This window comes from Tamandua tetradactyla, chromosome 12 (genome assembly GCF_023851605.1).
Source record: "Tamandua tetradactyla isolate mTamTet1 chromosome 12, mTamTet1.pri, whole genome shotgun sequence".
Classification (NCBI taxonomy): Eukaryota; Metazoa; Chordata; class Mammalia; order Pilosa; family Myrmecophagidae; genus Tamandua; species Tamandua tetradactyla.
The window spans coordinates 21965147-21990530 of NC_135338.1; the positions used below are offsets into that span (position 1 = coordinate 21965147).

At 54.4% G+C, this 25384-nt stretch overlaps 1 protein-coding gene across 7 annotated transcripts in view; it reads left to right on the forward strand.

The window, feature by feature from the left end:
• PLEKHG3 (pleckstrin homology and RhoGEF domain containing G3) overlaps nt 1–23296 on the forward strand; it is a 41922-nt gene extending 18626 nt beyond the window's left edge. For 3 of the 7 annotated variants that reach the window (XM_077122706.1, XM_077122707.1, XM_077122704.1), the window contains exons 2-18: nt 8755–9108; nt 9836–9933; nt 11095–11164; nt 11473–11519; nt 11631–11781; nt 11891–12022; nt 12240–12422; nt 12612–12704; nt 12956–13042; nt 13218–13251; nt 13609–13707; nt 16667–16705; nt 17130–17152; nt 17656–18039; nt 18580–18687; nt 20532–21951; nt 22474–23296. In XM_077122706.1, the coding sequence (XP_076978821.1) occupies nt 8794–9108; nt 9836–9933; nt 11095–11164; nt 11473–11519; nt 11631–11781; nt 11891–12022; nt 12240–12422; nt 12612–12704; nt 12956–13042; nt 13218–13251; nt 13609–13707; nt 16667–16705; nt 17130–17152; nt 17656–18039; nt 18580–18687; nt 20532–21951; nt 22474–23198 (4008 nt within the window). In that variant the 5' untranslated portion in view covers nt 8755–8793 and the 3' untranslated portion in view covers nt 23199–23296. The remainder of the gene's footprint in view (nt 1–8754; nt 9109–9835; nt 9934–11094; nt 11165–11472; nt 11520–11630; nt 11782–11890; nt 12023–12239; nt 12423–12611; nt 12705–12955; nt 13043–13217; nt 13252–13608; nt 13708–16666; nt 16706–17129; nt 17153–17655; nt 18040–18579; nt 18688–20531; nt 21952–22473) is intronic. The other 4 variants (XM_077122705.1, XM_077122708.1, XM_077122710.1 and 1 more) reach the window with 4 other exon arrangements.
• Nucleotides 23297–25384: the final 2088 nt, after the last annotated feature.

The window sequence follows — 25384 nt, forward strand, 5'->3', positions numbered from 1 at the left end:
TATTCGTTCTAATATCCCCCGGTCCAACACATTCTGGAATGTGTTGAATACATTCCAAAACTGAGGTCATCTCTGAACTCTTGTAATGCTCATGACACACTCTCAATCTCCTTTTATTATTGATGTACTTGTCTTGTCTCTCTCAGAAGCCTGCCACAATGCCTTTGTACAAGTAGGTGCTTGATAAATGCTTGTTGATTGTGTTCTGAAGCTCACAACTTAGAATGGGCCATTAATGTCCCCAAGTGAGAGAGTAGAAACTGTGGCACAAAAGCTCACTGACTTGTTCCATATCTTCCAGCTAGTTAAGAGTAGAGCTAGGGCTAGTTTTGAGGGGTGCTGGCTGCAGTCTTCACTCTCTTTCCTACACATTCGTTGTCAAGGAAGGTTTTTATTGGTCCTGTAGTTGTGCTTTTGCTACCTCAAGTTCCCTTAAATTCTGTCCCTGCTTAGGCCTGTTGCCCATGGCTCAGTTCCTCTGCAGCTGCTAGTGGTACATGCTATATGCCATTTCCCTCTGTGGAGCCCTGAGGGCTGCACCCTGCCTGCAACAGAGCTCTTTTCCTTCTGTTGGAAATGGGCATTGGGCTGGTTCTCTCTTCCAGCTGAATTGCTTTGTATTTGCCCTTATAGGATCACAGTCTAATTGATAAGATCACGCACGGGTGATGGATCAACATAAGGTTGATTGGGGAGGGTTAGGTCATGCTCATTCACCAAGTCTAACATGGACCTTTATTGTTATTTTTTCTAGGCTTTATTTAAAGTTTGGTTGGGTACAGAAAACACACACACACTTAGCAGATTAAAATATCCATGGTTTAAGGCATAAAAAACTGTGTTTGTTTCTTCTTTGGGAAAAGGTGAGATGCTTTCTGGAAAAAATGATGGAGGCAGAGTTGAGAAGCAGAATTTAAGGTTATTTTCTGTGCTGATTGGGGAACGGGTGTCCTAGTTCTTGCAGCATAAAATATTTTAAAGGTTTTTTTTTGCTTGTTTGTTTTGTTTTTTGGTCTTCAGATCTGAATCAGTAGATACAGAACAATGTCTCGGCCCAATGACAGGTTACACATTATACTTAGTATTTAACACGTTTCAAGAAAGTGGATTTAGAGAATGAGATCTGGGGACGCAAACGGCCCAACACCACCACAGACAAGTGCAGTCTTCCTGGAGGGTACCTCTGTTGATTCGCCAAATAGTTCACCAGTCATGTCTCCTGCTCCCTTCTGAGAGGTTACAACTACAATGCAAAAAATTCATCAAATATGGATATGCCTGCACATATCCATATTTATCTACAGCCCTAAAGGTTCAATGTATTAATGTATCACTTTGCCAATTCCTGACTTTAGGGGAGGGAACATTTCATTTTTAGAAAATGTTCCTCCTGCTCTGAAAAATCTTTATGCTGTCCCCCCAAAATGGTTTTCTCTTATATTATTTATTTCAAAGGATACAAGGGTACCGAGAAGGGAGAAGGGTTAGATTTTAGAAGGAACGAAGTGGGGAGTTTGGCAAATGGCAGCAGGTCCCATGGCCTGCTGGTGCGTGCAATAACTGTAAGGTGAGCCTCAGTGTTCACAGGGGACACGAGAAAGATTGGTGGCCTTTGTGGTTGTGAACACGTCCCTTTGTTACTAATTTGTGATATGGGTCAAAAAACAGAGGCACAAATCAAAAAAATCTCTTGCCCTGGTGCTTGTGAAACGAATAGGTGATTATCCATCATCATCATTATCATCCTTCTGTTTATGGTGGACTCACTGTGTGTCAGGTATACAGATTGTGTTACTTCTATCGTCTCACTCCTGGTACTGTGCCCCCTTTCAGATGAGGCACTTATAGCTTGGTGAGGTCCAGTAACTTGCCCAAGGCTACACACAGTAAAGTAGAAGAGCTGAGAATCAAACCAGGTCTGCCCTACTCCGAAGCCTGTATATACGTTTAGTGCATTTCACTGCTATGCCTGTTGGACTCCCATGTACACACTGCTTGCACATTCTCACCTCCTCTGCTGGAAACTCAGAGGGACCTAAGGGGCCCCTGGCTCCTGCTTGGGATGATTTCTACCCCTGTCTTTGTCTGGCTGCTCCATTTTCTGGGGATATGAGGTTGCATCATTTCCTTGCATTAGTTGTTCTGGGAGCCAAGTTAGCCTACCTGGGCTGTAAGCAATAGCAATTTCTGATCAACAGAAATTGCCCTCAATTGGCTTTAATGTACCTGTATTGAAACCACCTGGTGACTGGTTTTCCTGGGACATTTGTAGGGGAACCTTCTGGCAGTCCCTTCTCCAGGCTTGGCCACTTTCTCCCCGCCTCGCCAGCCTTCTGTAGGCTGTTCACTTAACATGGCATGATGGCTATGTTCCTGCTCTTCCCCACGTTGTCCAAGGCCAGGTGGGTTGGGACCGTTGAGGTGAATGAGCAGTCACTGCCCCTGAGTGCTTCCTGGCTGGTTGGAAACTTGCTTGGTGGTGACTAATGTGGCAGCTCTTAGTGTAGGAGGAACTGGCTTCATTCAACCTTGACCTCAACCACTGTTTCTCTCCTCACTTTGGATGGAAGTGGTGGGAGGTGTCTTGGGTACAATCCTATAGTCCTTCCATTGAGCACCTAGTGTGTGCAATCCTTCAAGTCCTTTCATTGAGTACCTTGTGTGTGCAATCCTGCAGTCCTTCCATTGAGTACCTAGTGCATGCATTGCCCTTTGACGGGTGAGGAAAGGATGTGGGAAAGAAGGCCCAACCCTCTGGAATTTACAATGTAGTCCGGAAGAAAATATGAATCCCCAAGGACTGGTGCTTTAAGTGTACTCAGGATTATTATAGTTCAAAGAAGTGTGAGTGTGTGTGTGTGTGTCTGTGTACAATCTTAAACCGTTCAGGAGGTTGGAAGTATAAAATGGGTCTTGTTGGCCTGAAATCAAGGTGTTGGTAGGGCTGCATTTGGTCTGGATGCCTTAGGGGAGAATCTGTTTCCTTGCTTTTTCCAGTTTCCAGAGGCTGCTTACATCCTTTTTTTTTTTTAATGCAATTTTATTTAGATATATCATATATTCACATACCATATAATCATCCCGCCTACATCCTTTGACCTGGGGCCTCTTCCTTCATCTTCAGTGCCAGCAATTACATCATGCTAACCTCTGCTTCAGCCACCACATTTACTTCTCAGGTTCTGACTTCCTTGCCTCTTTCTTTCACTTATAAGAACCTTTGAATTACATTGGGACCACCACATGTCCAAGATCAGTGTCGCCACCTCAAGATCCTTAGCTTGATCCTGTCTGCAGTCTCTTTTACCACATAACGTAACATTCATGGGGTCCAGGAATTAGGACTTGGATTTTTTTTTGAGGGGTGGCAGGTGTTAGGTCATTTTTCAGCCCACACAGTGTGTGCATTGGGAGACATGGACATGGTTGAGGAAGGCTCTCTGGTAGAGGTGATTTGGCTGTATTTTAAAGGGAGAAGTTCTAGAGACACGTTCCGGGTTTGAGAAAGAACATGAGCAAGTGCTGAGGTTGGGGAGAGTTAGGATCAGTGGGTGTGGGTAAGCTGTCTTCCCTTTGAAGTGAAGTGCCTAGGGGCTTTCCTTCCCTTCCCAGGCCAGACTGAGGGAGTTTTCTAGATTTCAGTCTGTTCCCCCAGACTTCCCTTCCCCTGGAATTCAGGTGGGAAGGCTCTATTGGCATATTAGCTGCAAACCCTTTGCTTTCCAGCAGCTGGGTCCTGCTGAGGCTACCCGGCCAACCCTGGTGGCCCTTGCGATTCTATTCTTGGATGATGGGAAAATGAATCCGCATGTCACCTTTAGTGCTTCCGAGCCAGCTGGGCCGGGTTTGGGTGGCCCAGAAGTCCTGGTCAGACTGTTCGCACATCCTCTGCTGCCTGTCATGTTGCTCACATTGAACACAAAGTCACTTCCCCGGGGAGCCTTCCCTTGTCCTTTCTTAGGGTGCTCAGGGCCCTTGGGTCTCTAGGGAGAGGTGGGAGGGGTCAGAGGAAAGAAACTGCTCAGCGAAAGAGATGCGAGCACTCCAAGGGAAGGGCGTGTGGGCGAACTGTAGGAACTGAATGGACAGGCAGAAGCTGGGCAGCTCCAGGGACGGAGTTGGGGGCGCACTGTGGCATGGGTGAAAGAACAGCTGAGGGACTTCAGGATCTCAGGTGGGGTCTCTGGGGTTCACATTCCTCCCCACCCTATTGCTGGGGAAAAGTTGTTACGGTTCTCAAACGTTTCCTCCTGGTGCCCCTTCTGGGGAGATTCTTAATGTGGAGTTGGGAGTGGGGTTGGGGCTGGGGGTGGGACATTGTTTTGGGGAAAGTCAAAGCCCCCTGACTGCCTTGGCTTTGAGAGTCTTTAGAATGCCTGGGAGAGATGTGTACAGTTGAGGAGTGAAGGACGGATGCACAGTCTGCCATCCCTGTGGAAAACTTTCCTTGTGTGTAGGTACTGGGTGACTTCTTCCCCTTTCTCCCACTGAGGCTGGGCCCATGGACCTTGGAGTAGTCACCTTTCGGGGAACTCCCTCACTCTTTTCCTATCCTCCTCCACGGTAGGTGTGGTGCCTTTGGGGCTTCCGCTTTTTGGGTGTGGATTGCAGGGTGACATCAGCCTCCTCTGTACCAGGACCCAGCCTCTCTGAACCAGAATGTCGTTTTGGGGGAGTCTCCAAAAAGCCTGAGCCCCCATTAAGGATTCACCAACAGGTGTCCTCTCCCTGTTCTCGTTCTCCTTCTTGCTCCCTGGCCTGGGAGGGAAGGCTGGAAGGGGGTGTTGCTGATTCCTGGGGATTCCCCAGCACCTGAGAGGCAGGCATTCTCCAGGGCTGGGCTAAGTGCACCAGGGGCACTCCCCTCAGAAGGAAGGATGGGGCAGGGAACACGGTGCCCCATCCCCCAGTTCAGGGGCAGCAGAGCAACGCCTGGGCTGATGGGGTTTGTGGGATACAGGTCAGACTGGGGGCATGGTGCTGATGGAGGCAGGGAAGGGTGGGGGAGGATGTACCTCAGTCAGCTGTGCTGAGAAGCCAAGGAACCTGCTGCAGCTTGCCTGCCTGCCCCGGGGTATGCAGGGAAGGTCCTGGGGAGGTGGGGCTAAGAGGGGTGGGTGGCGGAAGAGTGTGGATCATGTTTAAACTTAGAAAAAGTTAGAAAAAAGAAATAGATCCCCTCTCCCGCTCTTCCTCCATAACCCTTAAAGGTATATATCTGAGCATCTTTTTAGGCCTATCTCCAAAATAAGGTCTTAGGAGACCTTGTCAAAGACAGGAGGGCTTCACAGGTGCAGGACTTGAGGATATGGAATTTTCCAGAAGACCGATCCATGGATTGATGTTGACTTGATTGATAATTTCATGTTGCAAGATGGAAGAGATCATGGCTGGGGAATGCTTAGGGGAACTGGGGACTGGGATGCAGTAGAATGGGACAGGCATCTGGATGCTGTGGCTTCACCTCCTTCTTTGAGCTCCTACTTCATTAACAGAGAGTGGCTTCCACGATTATTTTGAAGACGTGAGTTCTAATTCTGGTTGTAGGGTAAACCCTGTAATACAGCGTGATGCTTATTGTACGGGAAGGAAAGGTTGCCCTTGCCCAACGAACCTGTAGGCAGATATTTTAGCCATCTTTGTGGGGTCACTGTTTTAGGGCCAGGCTGCACTTGAATGAGATGCCTTGACTGTTGCCTCAAATGGTGTCTCTTATCAGTGCCCACGTATGCCTTGCTTTGTCCCCACTGCCCCATTAGCTCTTCATCTCTTCCTCTCTTGGTCTGTAGGTTCTGTCCCATCAGTCATCCCACTCAAGAGAGAGAACCTTGTGATTGCAGGTCTCGTGGGCTCTGTAGAGCTTGTCTCTCATCACTTGAGGAATTTATAGTTTGATCTCAATCACCTCCTAAGTTTTTCCTTTTCCTTTCTGCTTACCCATGACCTGGGACCATTTGTCCTGTAATCTTTTGCTTGCCATATTATTCTAGTAGGAGTGAATGGCCAGAAGTCATCTAATAGCAGGTCCAGAAATAGCTCCGTGTCTTTGTTGGCCCTTGTGGGGTAAGTGAAGTGCCATGTTTTAAGTCCTAATCTTTCAGGTCTTTTGAGTCTTTTTTTTTTGTATTCATCACCATGATCATTTTTTTCTTTTGAGTCTTAATGCAGAAAAGCCACTGCCTCCAGGGGCTATGAGTGACTAATCTTATACTTGCAATCTGTGCCTTGGCTGGAATGGGATCCATTAGGAAACAGGACAGTAGAGCCTGGATGCTGGAACCAGAGTGCCTGAGACCAAATCCAGGTGCCACCACTTGGTACTTCCATAGCCTTGGGTAAGGTATTCCACCATGCTGTGCCTCGGTTTCTGCATCTGTAAAGGGAAATATTAATAGTGCCTGCCTCATAGAGTTGTTATGAGAACTAAAAGACCTGCTGTGTATATAGCACTTAGTCTCGTGCTCCATGATACTTTAGCTGTTGGCTCTGATGTTTTGTTTTAGCAATTAGGCATGGGCACACTTTCAAAATGTGAGCTTGCTTTCCAGGCAGGCAGCTGGTTCTCCAAGTAGGAAGGACACTTTAGTTTCTGGGGTTTATATTGCCATTTTCTCCCAGTGAGGTGCTCAAAGAGTGACCCCCCCAGAAGGTCGCCTTTAGAGATTACTCTCCCTGATGTTGTTGAGTACTATAAACTGGTCCCCTGCCTCAGGGCTGTGACCTGGCAGGCTGGGAAGTCCATTTGGGCCTTGGGCCTTTTCCATTTAGCCTCCCCAGAGGAACTGACTGTCCCCAGGTCTGATCTGGGAAAGGTCCCTGCCCCTGTGTTCCAGCTGGAACTGACAAGCAGGGGGAGTACGTGGGTGGGTGGAGGTGGGTGGGAGGGGAGGTCACAGAGGGCTTTGAACTCATCAGACAGTTCCATAGGATCGGGGGTTAAGGGTAGAGGAGGAGCTTAGGTCTCTGTCTTTGTGCTGTAATGACTTGGTGTTAACATGCCAGCTAGCTCAGTAGCTAATTAATTTTAAAGGTTCTTTTGAGGAGGGAGGAAAAAGCAGCGAAGCTGCACTTCCCTAGGGGCTCTCAAAGAGCTTCATGAAATGATCCTGTTAATCTTCTTTGTGTTACACTGTGGGGTGGGGTGGGGCTGGGATCTGGACACCCCCCGCAGCCAGGAGACCTTGGGCATGCCCCCTGACCTGCATCCTTCTCTGCAAAGTGTGAGGCTCCTATAGAGTGCCTTGGCAAGGACCCCTCCTCCCCCACCTCCGGCTGAGCTTGAGCGGGTCCTTGATGGGTTGTTGGTGGTGGGAAATAGGCCTTGATGTGCCGGACTTTTTAGCTCAGTAAAAACATCAGTTTGTTCACCATTATGGCCAAATAGCTCTCACGGCTCCTTCCCTGAAGTAACTTAGACCATCAAGGGCTGTGGGTTTCAAACCAGTCACTATAGTGGGGTGCTCTAAGAGTACAGAGAAGGGGTCTCCCAAGTTTGGGGGATATGGGGAGGATCCTGGAGGACCCTCAGAGACCTGAAGGATGGCGTATAAGTTACATACCTAAGAGGAATTGTGTATCAGGGGAAAATAGGAAGGAAATAGTGTCCAGGCAAAGGGAACAACATTTGCCAAAGCCAGAGGCGCAGGTTGGGGCAGAGGCCCAGAAAAGCAGGGGAAAGCGGTGCCAAGGATACCAGAGGGATGGTGCCTTCTATGTCAGTCCTGTAGCTCTACGAGAATGGCTGCGTCCGTGGCGGGGGGGTAGCTTCTGTGAAAGGCCGTCGGTCAGTGGGGGTGAGAGGGGATTCCAAGAACCTTTTTTCCCCTGTAGGAAGAGCAATCCAGTGTATATTCCAGAAAGGGGCGTTGGTGAGCTCTGGTCCTGTGGGGCTGGGGGCGGGGTGTCTGTCCTTCCCCAAGACCTCAGCAGGTGGGAGGCTCAGCCTTCCTGGGATTTTCGATCCAGGGGGCCTGCCTCTGAGCCACACCATCTGTCAGGGAATAAAGTCCACTTGAGGCTACGTTTGCCTCACCTGGGAGCAGCTTCCTGCCTTCCAACCTGCCCTGTCCCAGCTGTGCTGAGATGAACTTGTGGCGACTCACCGGTGGCTCAGCCCTGGGGAATTTCCGGGGCCCCACGCCTTCTCAGGGACCCGAGTGAGTCAGGGGCCCGAACCTGGGCAGGGAGGCTGGGCGCAGGGGGAATGCTGGGCTCGACCTTGCCACCGTCTCCCCTGTGGTACCGGAAGGTTTCGGATTCGTGGCGAAGCCCCTGGTGCCCTGGAGACTCTGCAGTCCTAGAGGGAAGCTTGCCATCTGGCACGAGTGTGGTTGGAGATTGAAGGGGCAGATCGCCTGTGCCCGGGCAACAGGTGGGCCCGTGGGAGGTGCTTTCTGACAACTACCATGAGCATCACCCTGTTGATGGTTGTGGGGCCCTCAGAGCGCCCCATGCCACCGGTCACTTCATCCACGGGGACGTAGTCCTCGGCTGTAGGTGCTAAATCCTGTTTACCCACAAGGAATCTCCGAGAGGCTAACTACTTTGCCCAAACAGCCAGGTCAGGGCTTTGTATGCCATCAGGAGGTAGCGCCTTTTATCTGCCTCAGAGCCCTTTATTTTCCCTGGGTGTGGTCTCCGGATGGGGTCAGGAAGGACTGTGTCCTGGGCATCCTCGGCCGTGCTCGTGGGGTCTGTGGGGAAGGGCCCCTCCTCGGGATTCCAGGTTTTGACTTTTTGTCGGTTTCGCTCCAGAATCTGCGTGGGGTGCCCGCCCTAGGCAGCGATGCCAGGATGCCCATCTCCGTCTCCCTCCACCAAGAAGGCAACCAGGAGCGGCCCGTGAGCCTGACCTCCACCAGCTCCTCGTCGGGCTCCTCCCGTGACAGCCGCGGCGCTATGGAGGAGCCCAGCGGCTCCGGGGCTCCGGCCGGGCCCGGGGCAGGCTCGCCGCGCGGCTGGCTGAACATGAAGGGCCCGCTCTCCCCGTTCAGTGGCCGGGCCGCCGCGGGGCCTGCGCACCACAAGCTCAGCTACCTGGGCCGGGTGGTGAGGGAGATCGTGGAGACGGAGCGAACGTACGTGCAGGATCTCCGCAGCATCGTGGAGGTGCGTCCCGCCTGCCGGGGCTCCGAGCTGGGGGCGGGAGGGGCGGTGCCCGGCTCTTCTCAGGACCTGGCTTCCGGGGCTCCAGCTCTGTCTTGCACCGACCTGTTTCCACCCTGAACAGGAAGGTTCTCCCTGACGCTTTAGTCTTAGAGGATCTGCTTCCCGTGCAGTCGTGGAGCAGCCTTGGAGCAGCCTTGGATCCCCAGTTCTTTTCTTGCCAGGGCCATTAGTGAAGTGAGCTCCTCACACTTCCTTATGCTGTGGCTTTGTGGTGTTGGGAGGGGGTGGGGGGGGGAAGGTCACATTAGCCACTTGGGCCAACAGAGCTTCCCGCAGATCCCTAGGGAGTAACCACATTTGATAGGAGGGGAGGGGGCGGCTCCCGGCTGCCTGGGAAGATGCTGGCTTTTAGAGAGACTGAGCCCAGCTCTGGAGGCAGCATGCCTGGGGTTGTTTCTCTTGTTTCCTGGCCGTGGGGTATCGGCATGTTACCTCCCCCACCCCGGCCTCAGTTTCTTCGTCTGTAAAATGGGTGCACATCTGCCTCGCAGGGCCACTGTGAGGCGTAACGGGTCGCAGCCATTGACGTGCTTCATGCTGCAGGCACACGGGTGTGGCTGTTGTCTCCCCCCACCCCGGGGAAGTGGGTGGTGCCTGAAACCTGCAGAGCTGCAAGATGCCTGAGGGACATGGGCCTGGCACTCAGCCCCCGCCTCTCCCCACGCAGGACTACCTCTTGAAGATCATCGACACGCCTGGGCTGCTGAAGCCGGAGCAAGTCAGTGCCCTCTTTGGGAACATAGAGAGCATCTACGCGCTGAGCAGGTGTGTGAGTGAGCCGTGTTCCCAGTTGCTTCTCCTGGGAGGACTGTTTCAGGTCTTGGGGAGGAGCCTGGCTGTCCCTGCACTTGCGCTGTCCTCAGACCCAGAGCCTGCTCCCGGGGTGGGAAGGGGTGGGCAACCCCTGCACAGGGGTGCAGTTAGTTCCCTGTGGGAGGAGAGAGCACGCACTGGGCGGATGTACTTTCTGTCGGCCAGGGAGAGAGTTTGAGGATGCCTGGTTGCTGCGTCCCACCTGGGCTATCTTCTCGGAGGGGGGCTGCTGGGCCCCTGCACACTGATCTCCCTTGCAGGTGCCTCTTTTGTCGCCCTTACCATTCTCCCCCACTCCTGCTTCTCTTAATCCGCCCTAACCTTTCCCACTGACTCCTGGAAGTTAGGCCTCCCTGGAGATTATCTGACCCCCCTAGTGGAATGCACAGGACAGGCAGGCTATGAAAGGGAAGCTGAGCAAGGCCTGGTGGGGGCTCCCTTGGGGCACAGGGGCCCGTGGAGGCTGAGGGTGCTGCTTTGGACCACAGACTCCCCAGGAAAGGGAGCTGGGTCAGAAGTTTCAGGAGAAACTTACCCCAGGCTCCATAAATGGGCAGAGAGGCCTCCTGCAACCCAGAGAAGTCCCGGAGTGTGGGGTACAGGGGAAACCTCTGCCCGATATTGGGCAGTTAGAAAAGAGAAGCAGAGATCGGGGAGGGCTCTTGTGTCAGAAGTTTTCTAGTTTCCCCATGTAAGAGCAAGAGGCTCAGGAACTTGCCCTGTCTCCCGTCCTTTCCCATGTCCTTCAGTCTTGATTCTTTTGTGAGTCCCTCTTCTCTCTTCTTCCTCCTTTAACCTTCGCTTTTGTGTGTTTGACTCCTTCTGCCTGCAGAGGAGCCGTGTCCCTCCGAGGTGGGTACTGGTGTCTCTTCCTCTCCTGCTTGTTGAGCACGTGGGTCTCCTTTCCTCTTTGTCTTTGCGGTGGCACTTGCTGTCTCTGTGGTTGTGGCCACGAGGCAGGGCTCACTCTGAGGGTGGAAGCCTCAGCTCTTCAGCATGAGGACAGGGCTGGCTGTGTGTCAGGGTGTGAGGAGGCTGAGCGGGGTGGCTGGCTGGCTGCGGCCGGGCTGGAAGTCCTGGGTCTGATGGCCACTCCCCACCTCCTTCACCCAGCCAGCTACTCAGAGACTTGGACAGCTGCAATAGTGACCCTGTGGCTGTGGCCAGCTGCTTTGTGGAACGGGTAAGAGGGACCATGTCCTTGTTCCTGGTCCTGCCAGGAGCACACAGGACAGTGTCCTTAAAAGGATGTCCAAGTCCCTAGGGTCCCTCTCTGGGGATGTTGGGGGTGCCTGGCCTGGAAGGGGAAGGGCATTCTGGGGCGGAACCAGGGGCTTTTGGTGGTCCTAGACAGATGGGTACAAAGATAGCCCTGCTGGCTTCTAGGTGGGGAGGGGGCAGCGTGTGCTCTGGGGCTGGGGCCTGTCTTCAGTACGACTAGGTTTACTGCCAAATGGGAATTATTACTATTTATTTTTGGTCTTTTCTTAGAGCCAAGAGTTTGATATCTACACCCAGTATTGCAACAACTACCCCAAGTGAGTAATGGCCTGGTGAGGGGAGGCAGAGCCCCTTGGTGAGTCTGCAGCACCTCCCCTCTCCATCCAGTCCTGCCCCAGGTGGTGACAGCTCCCTCCCCCTGCTCCCAGCTCAGTGGCTGCCCTGACGGAGTGCATGCGTGACAAGCAACAGGCCAAGTTCTTTCGGGACCGGCAGGAGCTGCTGCAGCACTCGCTGCCCTTGGGCTCCTACCTGCTGAAGCCAGTCCAGCGCATCCTCAAGTACCACCTGCTGCTCCAGGTAGCCCATGGAATCCTCTGCGCATGCGAGGATGGGGGTAGGGGTCTGCCTGGGGGGGAGGGGCGGGGTCCTCGAGTCTGGGTTTTCCAAACCCCTCTCTCCGGTACAGGAAATCGCTAAACATTTTGATGAAGAAGAGGATGGCTTTGAAGTGGTGGAGGATGCCATCGACACCATGACCTGTGTGGCCTGGTACATCAACGACATGAAGAGGCGACACGAGCACGCTGTCCGGCTCCAGGTGCTGCTGGACTGGCTGGCTGGCTGGAGGCTCCCGTTGGTGGGGAGGGCATGTGGTGGCCCTGCTGGGAGCAGCCAGGGGTGGCAGCAGGCTACTCTGGCGGATCCAGGTTGTGTGTGTCTGTCTGTCTGTCTGCACGAGCCCCTTGGGGCCCTGTGCGGCCCCCAGCAGGTCATGAGCAGCCTGACCCTGGGGTTTGGGGCCTTCGCTGCTGCAGGAGATTCAGTCACTGCTCATCAACTGGAAGGGGCCAGACCTGACCACCTACGGAGAGCTCGTCCTGGAGGGCACCTTTCGCGTGCACCGTGTGCGCAATGAGCGGGCCTTCTTCCTCTTCGACAAAGCACTGCTCATCACCAAGAAGCGGGGCGATCACTTTGTCTACAAGGGCCACATCCCGGTAACCAGCCCCCACCTTTTTCTTCTCTTCGTCCCCAGGGGTCCGGCCTGCTCTCTCTGTCCTTCTTCCTTCACAGCCCGGGGTTCCATGTGGATGCGGCTCTGTCCTTCTGAGAAGGCTCTCCCTGCCCGCCCCCCCAAGGCTGCCACACGCCGCCCGGGCCTGACTGCCCTTTCCCTCTGCCCCCAGTGCTCCTCCCTCATGCTGATAGAGAGCGCCAGAGACTCCCTGTGCTTCACTGTCACCCACTACAAGCACAGCAAGCAGCAGTACAGCATCCAGGTGAGGGGGGGGGCCGGGGCGACGGGTGGCAGGACGGGGGGTTGCCAGCAAGGCTGCAGATGGAACCACAGCCGCCTGCCTCACTCGGTGGCACTGAGCCTTGTGACACAGAATTGTATGTACTTCCCCGGGGTTGGTGAGGAGTCCCCGATAGCCTCACCCTGGCCCCGGCACAGGCTGCCACCTTGGCAGAAGCATAGCCCAGGCCGGGCAGCTTCAGGCCTTATGGTGACAATCCTCGGTCCCTCCAGGCCAAAACAGCGGAGGAGAAACGAAACTGGACTCACCACATCAAGAGGCTCATCCTGGAGAACCACCATACCACCATCCCCCAGAAGGCAAGTTCCCAGGCCAGCCGCCTCCTGGCCCCTGCGGGGTGCGAGCAGAGGGCTGCCTCCAGACCAGCTTCTGGACATTGGTCTCAGCGCAGCACTGTGGGTGCTCCTGAGCTGAGCCAGGGAAGGGACAGCACATAGCAAGGTCATAACTCGTTGGGTTTCCTTCCCTTTCCAGGCCAAGGAAGCCATCCTGGAAATGGATTCCTATTGTGAGTGTGCCCTTTTCTGTCTGTTTTGTCCCTAATTGTGGGCCTCTGTCTAGGTCAGCCTGCATCCTGGGGAAGCTTTGTCTGATGCTTGTATTCTGGGGAGCAGGAAAGACGAGGAGGCTCCTTTTGCCAGGGGATGGGGGTATATACTGCAAGGCTGGTGGCCCTGTGGTCACGGAGGGGCAGAGCTCCCAGGCGGCACTGCTGAAGGATAGAGGAGGAGGGTGTATTGGAGGCCTCTGGAGCGTGACTCTGGGGTGGCAGCAGAGGTAAGGTGGGGTATGGGCGGGGTGTGCACAGAGTCTTGGGCAAGGGCGGTCCCAGGGAGCCAGAGGCCGGATTGTCTTGTGTGTGCAGATCCCAACCGGTACCGCTGCAGCCCAGAGCGGCTGAAGAAGGCGTGGTCCTCTCAGGACGAGGTGTCCACCCTCGTGCGCCAGGGGCGCCGGCAGTCAGGTAAGGGAGGGCCTGGGCGGGGAGAGAGGCCCCTTCCTAGGACCCTTGACCAGGCATGGGGCTGTAGGTGGCAATGTCTGGGGCTGCTGTTCTCACCCCTCCTGAAATCCTAGAAAAGGCCCGAGAGAGGGAGGAGGGGCGTCCGTGGAGCAGCATCCCCCTGCGCTTGTGCTGCCCTCCTAGCGGCCATGTCAGGACCTTCTTGCCCGCTGGGGTTAGGCAGCCCACCTTTTTCAAGGCCCTGAGGATACTTGTCTACTTAGGTCTTGGGATTCCTTCTCAGCTCCTCTAAAATCTAATCCCCTCTCCTTTGCCACCTGGGACCATGAGTAGTCCCCAGCCCAGTCCTGGAACAGAAGAGCAGAAGCAGGACTTGGGGAAAACAAATTAGACTTCAAGTGGTACCAAATCCGGATGGGAAATATTTACTTTGGGTCTTAGGAAAAAGTTTTCCTCTCCTGGGTTTCCTTCCGTTACTGGGCTTGCTCTTATGTTCTTGGATTTATTGGAATGAATTGCCTATTTAGAATGAGAAAACCTTGCTTTTATTCTGAGCACCCATGGTGAGGTGTTTGCGTGTGTGTGTGTGTGTTCTAAATCCGTTTTCACTTTACCATTCATTTGAGATCAAGGGACAGACTTGGCCTAAGCCATATGTCTCGCCAAATTTTCACATGAAGTGGGAGTTGGGATGAGAACCCAACTTGAAAATCCCTGTTGAGAAAAATTCTAGGGTGATAGAGATTCCTACGCTGGCTAAGCTCCCCGTTGCACTTTGCTGGCCATGGCCCTCACATTCCCACACACCTGTGTGAATTGACCTTTGGGCTTTGTCTTCTAGAAGGTGAAGCTGCGCAGTCTTTGGAAAGGTTTTGCATTTCTGTTTTGTTTGCTGTTATTCCAGGTGATTTGGGACCCTGGACAAATAAATATGCTACATATGCCACGGTTTTATGGTGCCCTGTTAAGAGTCTCAAATTGGGGGTGCTACTTTACGTGTCTGTGGCCCTCTCTGTTCCCCTTCCCTTTCTTCCCCTGTAATTCCTTCCTGTCTCTCCAACGTCCCCCTTACCTTGCCCTAGCTTAGAATTAAAAACTTTTGGCACGTAGAAGTGTTCCGTAAGCGGTGGTGATGGTGTACCATCATCCCAGTGTCAGCATCACAACTTTAGCTTTCCAAGGCGCTCAGGAAATAGGAGCCATTTTCGAGAGCTTCAGTTCCCATGTGGCTGAGGTGCTATCCTGTACATGCTAAAAGAGTTTGCCTTTTGTTTGCTTTTGTTTTTAGTGGTAGCCTTGATGAAATAGGCCTTTGTAAAACATATTTCATGCTTTGGGGCTTTTAAGACACAGGATGTGCTGGCCCCAGTTGGATTTGCATGTTTCTGGATCAGTGGGTGCGAGAACAGTGGGATGTGCGCTGCCTGATCCCCGTGGGGTGTGTGGGCTGTGGGTTACCACAGAGACAGCTTGCGTTTGAGGTGTCATAGCTGGTTCTTCTGTAACGCTGAAAAAGGCTCATTCTCATCGGTCTTAGCTTGTTTGCCGGTACCAGTGCACCTTCCATCTTCTAGTCCGTTAGAAATCACCGCATCGAGCTTATGGGAACTGTGTGTAAAAAGAGCCTAGGATTCTGTGAGAGGGAGGACCCAGGCCATCTGCTTTAGCGCCTGGGCTTTGCCGTCTTGGCTCATTGCCCGGAGGCCTTTCTGCTTCAGCTTCCTGAGAGCTGAGATGGGCTCATTAGTATACTATGGATAAGAAAGGTGCTGTGATTATATCAGAAGTTATTTTAAGTATTCCTGATCACAGTTTTTTTTACATTGTTTTTTTAATTGACAAATAAAGAAACGACATACAAATGCAAGCATCCTTAACAAACATCCCATCCATGCTGTGTGGACAATCACTGGATCACAATATCATCACATACTAGTATATTCCTGATTACAGGTTTTAAAATGAAAGAATGGACCATTTTGTATTTCTGTCACTAAAAACAACTGAGGGTGGTGCTACGGTGGCTCAGTGGCAAAGTTCTCACTTGCCACGTGGGAGGCCCGGGTTTGATTCCCATGCCTGCCCATGCAAAAAACAAAAAAACCCACTATATTGATGCAGATAGAGTGTGTGTGTGCACGTGTTTCTGTATAGAAAAAAATTCTTCGTACGTTCTTCAGTAGACTTCCTTTCTGGTTCCAAGTTTATAGGAAGTTGTGACCATCCCCAGGCCTCCCGTTTTAACACAGCTGGGCAGGGATATGGGTGGACCAAGGCCAGGTCCCTGGGACAAGTATCCTCTTTCCCCTGCCCTCCCGTCTCAGGTCTGTCCCCAGAAAGGCTGGGGTAGACTGGAGGCACTGGCAGCCTAATGGACATGTTTTGCATCCTGTCCCCAGAGCCGGGTCACCCCCTGTGCAGCCGGGCAACACTCCCCAGCGGGCAGCAAGGCTTCGTGGCGCCAGGCTTTAAGGGCCGTAGGAAGTCGGGTGCGACCTCTGCCTTCCAGCCAGGGCGCTCTGGGGGGTGGGTGGTGGCGGGCTTGGTGTTGGGTGCAGCTGACACGCTGATTTGCTCCTTGCCAGGATGGGTGGGGCCTGAGGTGGAGCTGGGGGCCTCCCTCAGTGGGGCTAGTTGGTCTCCAAGGAGCAGCATGAGGCTCCGTTCCCTGCCCTATTTGCAGGGCCGAGGGCCCTGGGCGAGATGTGCTGCTTCAGGGTTGAGGGCTGTAGCCCTCTAGGGCCGGCCTTCGGAGTGGATGTCCCCGGAGCTGCATGGGCGTGGCCTCAGTGTTGGGCAGGTGCGAGGGGGATGGCCGTGGAGGGCAGCCTCCCGAGGTTTCTGGGAGTCGCTGCCCGTGGACTTTGAGCTGTTGATGGTTGATGGTGCTGGGAGCTCCGGATCGCCCCAGCTCTTTCCTGGCCAGCTGCTGACTGGGTCCCTGTGCCTTCCTCCTCAGAGCCGACTAGACACCTGCTCAGGCAACTCAACGAGAAAGGTGAGTGTGTGTGAGGGGCTGGGTGGCCATTCCTGTGCGCTTGGGTGGGGCAGCATCTGTGGTGGGGGCAGGAAGGCGAAGCAGCTGACAGTCTGGGGTGGGGGTGGGGGTGGTGTCAAGCACTGTTTAGGGGGGATTCTGCCTCTATTCCTCTTTCTTCCACGAGAAGAGAAAAGCCAGCAGGAGGGCCTGGCCCCTTCACTTCCCCTGTGTGGCCGGGGGGTGGTGCCCTCCCACAAGCCCCAGGCTCCTGCCCTGCCTGCATCCCCTCAAAGCTCAGGAGTGGGTGAGGACCCTGGGAGGAGGGGCCCCCAGCCCTCACCGGGTGAGGCCTTCCTCTGGCCTCTGGAAAGAGGTTCTCCTGCTCATGGGTCTCTTCTCCCTCCCTCTCGCACCGCTGCTGGGGACATGGTGGTGGTGTCAGCAGCCAGAGCAGCAGGAATGAAGGTAGGCCAGTGAGCAGTGGGGCCGGGCGAGGGGATTGGCGGATGGGAGGCAGGAGGGGCTGCTGTGTCAGTCCCTCGGCCCCTCCAGGTCTCATTGGCTTCATTCATTCAACAACTGCCTTCAAGTAGCCACTATGCCTCGGGCTCTGTGAGGATCTTAGAGATGTACAAGCCCATGTGGACCTTGCCCCTGGGGGCCCTTCTGTACCCTTTTCCTAGGATGGCACCCTGGTGGTGGCCTGCCCAGCCTGGACCCTCTCATTCTCCCTCCCTGTGAGGCAGGCAAGACTCTGGGGGCCCTCCTGACCAGGTTCCAGTCCCAGCTTTCCTAGGCTCCAGCCTCCTCACCATAAGACCTTCTGCTCCTCACTGACCCCTGGCGGAGACCGAGGGTTGGAGTTATGATGCAGCTCTGTGCACGGAGTCTCCCTCCTCCCAGCTGCAGGCTGGAGGACGGGAGGTTGCCCAGAGGCTGGTCACGAGGGCTCTCGTTGCTCCGAACAGCATGCGGGCAGTGCCGGCACGCTTCTGGACTTCGGGCAGCTCCCCTGTCCTCAGGGCCCGCAGCCCGAGACTGAAGGGTCTGCCCAGGAGGAGCAGGAGGAGCAAGAGGAGGAGGAGGTGGTGGTGGAGGAGGAGGAAGAGCAGGCCTTTCAGGTCTCTCTGACGGACCTGGCCGGGCATGAAGGCAACAAGAAGGGGGCCGGGCTGGAGCCCCCAGGCTCGGAGGAGGAGGAGGAGGTGGAGGAGGAGGAGGAGGAGGAGGAGGAGGAGGAGGAGAGCCTGGCAGTAGCGGAGCAGGTAGCCGACTTTGCCAGCTCCTTGCTGGCCGCCCTCCACTGCTGGCACTATCGGGCCAACGCTTTACTTTTCTCCCGGGGCGCTATGGTGAGGTGTCTCTTTGATCTCCCCTCCTCCTTGCATGTCCCCTGGCATGTGCATGCCTACCTGAGAGTCTCCTCCCCTCCCTGTTCCCCTCCCCTGGTTCCTTTACTCCTGCCACCAGTGCTTCTTAACCCCCTCTCTTGCTGTCATGCCCTGGTGAGCCCCTGGCATGTGCTGTTCCAGTTCTGGGTGCTAACCAGTGTGCTTTCCAGTAAGCATGACTAATGGGGTGCAGAGTAGTCAGGAAGGGGGAGTAGCTAGCACACGATGGGGGTGGAGAGGTTAAGTCTACTTGGCCTGGAAGGGAAGTCAGGTTGGGCTTTTCCAAAGGTCTGACTGTAGCCGGAGGCCACCTGCCTGGCCAGGATTTCTGTATCCCCGGGCCTGGTGGTTCGGTCAGACTCTGAAATGGCTCAGATCCAAGGCTGACTTGGCACAGCCCAACCCCCTTGGGGCTCGGGGAGGGGCTGCATGTGCTGGGTTGCAGTAGGGACCAGCTCCCAGTACGATTGGGAGCTGATGCCTGCCCTCTGCTTCCTACAGGGGAAGGGACGCAGGGAGTCAGAAGGCTCCCACAGAAGGCCCTGTGTCCGATCTCCAACTAGTGCCGAGAAACACTTGAGCTTTGAGTCTGTCTCTTCCCTACCAGAGGTAAGCAGCCAGCAGGTGGGAGGGGGGTGGTGTGGAGGTACCTGGAACTCAGAAATGCAGATCTGCAGGTGGGGCTTTTAGGTCAATGCGAATAGGCATTCCCCACCCCTGGGACCAGGGCTCTCACCCCTATAGAAGGCATGTCCAGCTTATAGGTGCATGGCTGGGTGAGCAGACAGCTCCTTTCTAGAAATTAGAAAAAGAAACCCTTTCCTGTGGGGTAGAAGCAGTCTCCTGTCAAGGGGCACAGCTAGCAGAGTGAGCTAGATTTCAACCCCCCTCAGCCAGTCACTTTGTCTAGAGACGAGGCCCTGCTCCCTCCCCGCCCTCAGCATGCAGCTGATTTATACCAGCCCTGTGCTCACCTGGACAAAGGGTAGGTACTTTTGTTTTATTTTTTAACTTTTTATTTTGAAATAACTTTAAATTTTCTGGAAAGTTATTTCAAACTTAAATAATATAAAGAAATATATATATATATATATCTGTATTAAGACGTTAATTTCCCCCTTTTCCCTGTAACAGCCTTGGAAGGGAAAAAGAGGCTTAGAGAGGCAGACTTACCTGAAATGAGAGGCAGCACTGAGGTCTGACGTGGTCTCTGCCCCAGGAGCCCACAGTCCCATGTAGCCTGTGGGTTGTGTGGAACTGAGTCCTTCACTTTCCCAAAGTTACCAAAAAAGGTAACGATGCTCAGGCTAGACTCCAGATGGGGACCTTACAGCCAAGACAAGATTGAGAGACCTGGGTGATGTTGGATAAGAGTCCGAAGCAGTGCTGGCCAATAACAATAGAATGTGAGCCACAGGTGTACTTTAAGTTTCCTAATGGCCACGTTGAAAAAAAAAAAAAGGTGAAAGAAAAGGGTGAAATTAATTTTAGTAGTGTATTGTTTAAATGAATATGTCCAAAACTTTATCACTGTAATGTGAAATCAATATAAAAAAATTATTAATGATACATTTGAGACTTCTTATATGAAGTCTTTGAAATCTGGGGTGTATTTTAACCCGTACAGCAGGTCTCCATTTGGACTGGCCACATTTCAGGTGCTCAGCGGACACTTGTGGCTGGTGACTCCTTTGCTGATTGGTCCAGATTCTAAATCATGGGTTTTGTTTGGAATGTTCTCGATTTGAACAAATGGAGTCAGGTTTGATGCCTCAGAATGCAGAGTTCTGTGTGTCCTTCTCCCTAAAGGCTGCTCTCGGAGGCTGCCTGTGCTGGCCAGTTTTATGGTGCCAGGTACCTTTGAGGTGATCAAGAGGGAATTCTCCAGCTGGCGCCCCTCCCTGTCCATCTGGCTGGGCACACGCTGAGTCTGTGCTGTGCACAGGCGCTGAGGCTGACTGGTAGGAGCCAAATGCCCAGCCTTACCCTGTGACAAGATTCCAGCACTTGGTTGTATTGCTCTTAGGACCCTGATCCTCCCCCAGGGAAGTTGGAATGGTTGCTGATGTCACTCAGTTTGTATCAGAACCTCAGAACTCCCTGTGCGGGTAGCCCTTGGGGCTCTTGGGAGCTGTCTTAGCACCAAGCAGGGACCCTGGGAAGTCCAGGCTGCCTGAGAACTGCTGCCACCCTACTCACCCATGTTTCTAGGATTTTTCTTGAGTTTAAGGACTTGGGCCCAGCAACCCAGCTGCAGAGTGATGAGGGACCTGATCATGCTTCTCTTTTTAAGAACCTGTTGCTTCACTTTTGAGCCAGCAATCATGCTGATTTCCCCCAGGCCCAAACTGCAGCCTCCTCTCACTAGGCTTTGGAAAGGCATGTTGTTCCCTCACCCTCTGGGGCTCATGGAGAAAATTTTCTGCTCATGTGGACTCTCTGTTCTGTCCCAGGTTGAGCCAGACCCTGAGCCTGGGACAGAGCACGAGGTGTTTGCTGTCATGGAAGTTCCCAGCACTGAGGAAATGCCCTCAGACACAGAGTCTCCAGAAGTCCTGGAAACACAGCTGGTTGCCCCTGAGAGGTTGCTGCGGATGGATCACCCGGGTGACATGGTGGACTTCGTTGTGGCTGAGAGCACCGAGGACCTCAAGGCCCTGAGCAGTGAGGAGGAGGAGGAAGAAATGGGGGCCACCCAGGAGCCCGAGAGCCTCCTGCCCCCGTCCGTCCTGGACCAGGCCAGTGTCATCGCTGAGCGGTTTGTCAGTAGCTTCTCCCGGCGGAGCAGCTTGACGCTGGAGGACGGCAAGTCCAGCGGCTTTGGGACCCCACGGCTGACTAGCCGTAGCAGCAGCATGCTCAGCCTGGAGAGCGGTGAAAAGGGCCCAGCCCGGTGTGGCAGCACCACAGACTCTCTCAGCTCCCAGCCCCCGCCAGAAGTGGATGTCAATGTGGGGGTGGCCACAGAGAGCAGCCCTTCAGTCAATGGGACAGCGCCTCTGAGCCCAGGCTGCCCAGCGGAGCCCGATAGGTCCCCCTGCAAGAAGAAGGATTCAATGCTTTCCTCCCGAGATCGGCTATTGCTGGACAGAATCAAGAGCTACTATGAGCATGCAGAGCATCACGACGTGGGCTTTAGTATCCGGCGCCGGGAGAGCCTCTCCTACATCCCCAAAGGGCTGGTGAGAAACTCTGTCTCCAGGTTCAACAGCCTTCCCAGGCCAGACCCAGAGCCCACGGCCCTGCCGGGGCACAAGAGACAGGTGGGCTCCCGACCGGCTTCATGGGCCCTGTTTGAGCTCCCAGGACCAGGCCAGGGTTGCTCCAGGGACCCAGCTCCCATCACAGATGCTGAGTTCCGACCTTCTTCGGAAATTCTGAAGCTCTGGGAGGGGGTGGATTCTTCCAGGGAGAGCCCTCGGAAGGGGCTGGGCCAGGGCCAGGCAAATGGCTTTGACCTGCATGAGCCACTGTTCATCCTGGAGGAGCACGAGTTGGGTGCCATCACTGAGGAATCAGCCGCTGCCTCGCCGGAAAGTGCTTCCCCCACCGAGCGGCCCAGCCCGTCCCTCTTGGCCCGGGAACTGAAGGAACTGGTGAAGGAGCTGAGCAGTGGTGCACAGGGGGACCTGGTGACTCCGCTGCACCCCCGCATTGTGCAGCTCTCCCACGTGATGGACAGCCATGTGAGCGAGCGTGTCAAAAACAAGGTCTACCAGCTGGCCCGCCAGTACAGCCTCCGGATCAAGAGCAACAAGTCAGAGATGGCCAGGCCACCAATGCAGTGGGAAAAGGCGGCGCCCGAGAGGGACAGGAAGAGCCCCACTGTTCCCTGCCTGCACAAGGAGGCTGGAGAGCCATTGGGTGGCAAAGGTACAAGGACTGGGGGCACAGGCTGATCCCTTCTTACAGGTCTATGAATGGAGTTGCTGGTTGGAAGCCAGCTGGTTCCTGGCTGAAAGTGGCCTCTGAAGGGTCCGTACCAAAGAGAGAGGCTGGACCCTGAGCCATGAAGGGGTGGGTGGGCCCCTGTGCCCTGGCAGCCAGTCTAACACTCTGGGTCCCAGCCTGCCTTCCCTCCTGGGCTCTTTCCCAGCCCTCCCAGCTGTTCCTGTCCAGCAGAGTCCTTTAGAGGAAATGTGGCCATGGCCCACCTCTCATCCAGAAGACACGGAAAGCTCCTGTCTTCTTTGACTCCTGACTACCCTTTCTTGCTCTTCTACTTTTCCTTTGATACAGGGCCTATGGGTGGTAGTCAGAATTTCTATCCCATCACACCTAAAGCCCCAACACCGGCATCTCCCAGAAGGTTCGTCCCAGACAGTTCAGAGCCTCCACTTGCCCCATGTCTCCCTTCCCGCCCAGGGGTTCAGGCAGCTCTCCTTCTCCTTGTAGGTAAAACAAAACCGGCGTTGTCCCTCCTCAATTATGAGCCGACGGTGGTCCAGGAGCACAGCGCCCCCCAGCCCTGCTCTGCCGAGGAGGCGTCGCTGCAGCATTTCCCCTCCAGCCCCTCTGCTGTCGGCCTGAGGGCGGCCTCGTCTGGGGTCCGGCCCTCTGCCCGCAGCCCCCGCAGCCCCCTCAGCCCCTTCGACACTGAGACCTTCAGCTGGCCCGATGTCCGAGAGCTTCGCTCCAAGTATGCCTCCCACGACGAGGGGCTCCAGGCTGAGGGCAGCCGGCCCCGGGGCCCACCACCACCAGTCAACCGGAGCCGTTCGGTGCCTGAAAACATGATGGTGCCTCTGCCCTCACGTGGGGTGAGCCGCTGTGGCAGCCTGGGCACCAGGAGGGGCCGAGGGGGCAGGGAGGCTGCCCAGCCCCAGCCTCCTGGGGCACCGCCCCAAGGCGAAGCCTTGTATGTCACCGCAGACCTCACCCTGGAGGGCAACCGGCGGGTGATTGTAATGGAGAAGGGGCCCCTGTCAGGCCCCGCGGAGGGGCTAGAGGAAAAGGGCAGTGGTCAGGGACCAGCCATGATGGTGCAGGGCCAGGATTCCCAGGATGCTGCAGAGCATTGGCTGAGGGAAGAGGGGCCCAAGGACCCAGCGGACCCAAGCCAGCAGGGAAGAGTGAGAAACCTTCGGGAGAAATTCCAGGCCTTGAACTCCATAGGCTGACTCTGACTCGCTGGAGGGAGGGAGGAGACGTGGGGAAGGGGGAAGAACCTCTGTACACTTCCCCATAAGCCTGGGCTCTCCTTGGCTCACAGGAGAGCCCTCCTTGGCTCACAGGAGAGCCCTCCGCCCTCATCCACAGTCCTCGGAAGACTTCCCCCTCTGCTCTCTTCTGGAATGTTCTGACATTCAGCGTACTTAATAGGTGTCCTCACCTGCTACCAGTGCTAGGCACGGCCATGCCCCTGGGGCTTACAACAATGTCCTGCAGGCCCAGATGAGCCGTTCTTCCCCTGTGAAGCTAGTGTGACTATTTCCTTTGTGCATAGTTCTTTTCTGGTAAGAAGCCAAATATTTAAGCTCACTTCTTCCTAGGGAAAGAGAGGACTACTCAGGCCTCTGGCATTGGCTGGCCACTGCTACTCCCAGGGGAGATGTGGAAAGGTGGCTTGGGGAGGTTTTGCTCTTTAACTGCCTGTTCTTAGGACCCAGGCAAGTATGAGGCCAATAATTTATTGCTTCCCAGTCTGTTATGTTTGTGCACGCGTATGTGTCTGTCTATGAGCGTGTCTCTTCTGTTGTGGATTCCCCTCCTGTTAAGAATGTAATTGACTCAGTTCAGGTACTTTTGAGGGTTGTCTTACTGCCCCATGATTGTCTCTAATGTACACACATTTCATTATCTGCCAATGGTGCAATAACCACTGCTGACCAACTGACCCCTGCGTGGCCTCCTTCCTGGGGCCTGGCTGGAGTGGGGAGAGTTATGTGTGGGTCAGGGCTGGGGACACATGAGTTTCATCCTCATCCGCTCATTTGTCATCTGTGCTCAGGAAACACAAGGCTCTAGGGTGCGGGTGTGAGGCAAGGGCAGGAACGTGTGCAAGAGGGAACTTGGTCTCTGCTGCCTCCACCTCCTTGGACTCTCTGTCCACAGTCCTGGGGTCCTCTCGGGTGGGAGCCCTTCCATGTCAGCCTTAGCTCTTTATGGCAAAGGCTAAAGCTTAAAAATAGGTGGGGTGTGGGTTGCAGAGACATGATCAGAATGCTTTTATTAATGGGCAGAAGCTACCAGTGTCTGATGGCTTTAACTCTCCATTTCCCAGGAGACATTCTAGAAGGCAAGGATTCTGAACTTGAAGCCTAAAAATGTCTTAAAGTGACGTGCAGGATTGGGTGAGAGAGGCATGTGCATTTTTCTGGGATGGAGCCTCAGTTTCCATCCAATTCTCAAAAGCGTCTTTGATTCAAAGGACTAGGAATGCCTCCCTATTTCTTAGTAAGGTTTCTGCCCTTTCTCCCTAGTGGGCCAGCCTTGTTTTTTCAACTTCTGGCTGGGACCTTGGAGGAGGGGACTGCAGGGCCCAGGTGGTAGATTGGCCCCACGCGTGTTCCCCCAGATCACTGGGTCAGGGCCCCGTGAGTCTTCTGACTGAGGACAGAGTCAATCTGAAGATGAGTGAAGTGAGTCTAGCAAGGTGAGGGTGAAATCGGAGGGCAGTGATGGCTGCAGATGCAAAGTAGGGCAGAGCTAGCCCTTGTTTCACCAGCTGGCTAGAATATTTGTGTTGACCTCCAGTTACCAAGAAAAGAGCTCCTGCCACTACCACACAACTTGGGAGATGGAGCTGAGGAGCCACAAGCACGCCAGCGTGAGTCAGGAGACCAGGTTCTGGTCCCAGCCCTGACACTGTGGCTCTGCCCTCCTCCATACATTGGGAGCAGCTTCCCAGACTCCCTGGCTCAGACTCTAAAGGGGGCAGGGCCTGGCAAGTTGTAGCCAACACCTTCCCTGGCTGATCGTTAGGTAACCATGTAGCTATTTCTGGAACCTTGGTCCAGGCCACTTGTTCTCTTTGACTGCTCATTAGAATCATTTTTTAAAAAAAAATGATGACACCTGGCTTCACCCAGACCTAAGAAGTTGCACCTCTGGAGATAGGAGATTGTTCTGTTCAGTGAGGGCTGAGACTGCTGACCTGGATCTCTGTCCTGAGCTCAGCGAAGAGAGGTGTGTGGTTTTTGCTTGGCACACTAACTTGTGCCTGCCATCAAGTTAGTTGAATGCTTGAGATTTTATCAGCTCTCAGGGAAGTCTCAGAGCCTGAGTGCCTGCCGGCTATGGCCCCATGAGATACCCCAGAGACAAGCCACAGAGTCTGGCTGTCCCTCTGTCTCCACAATGGACA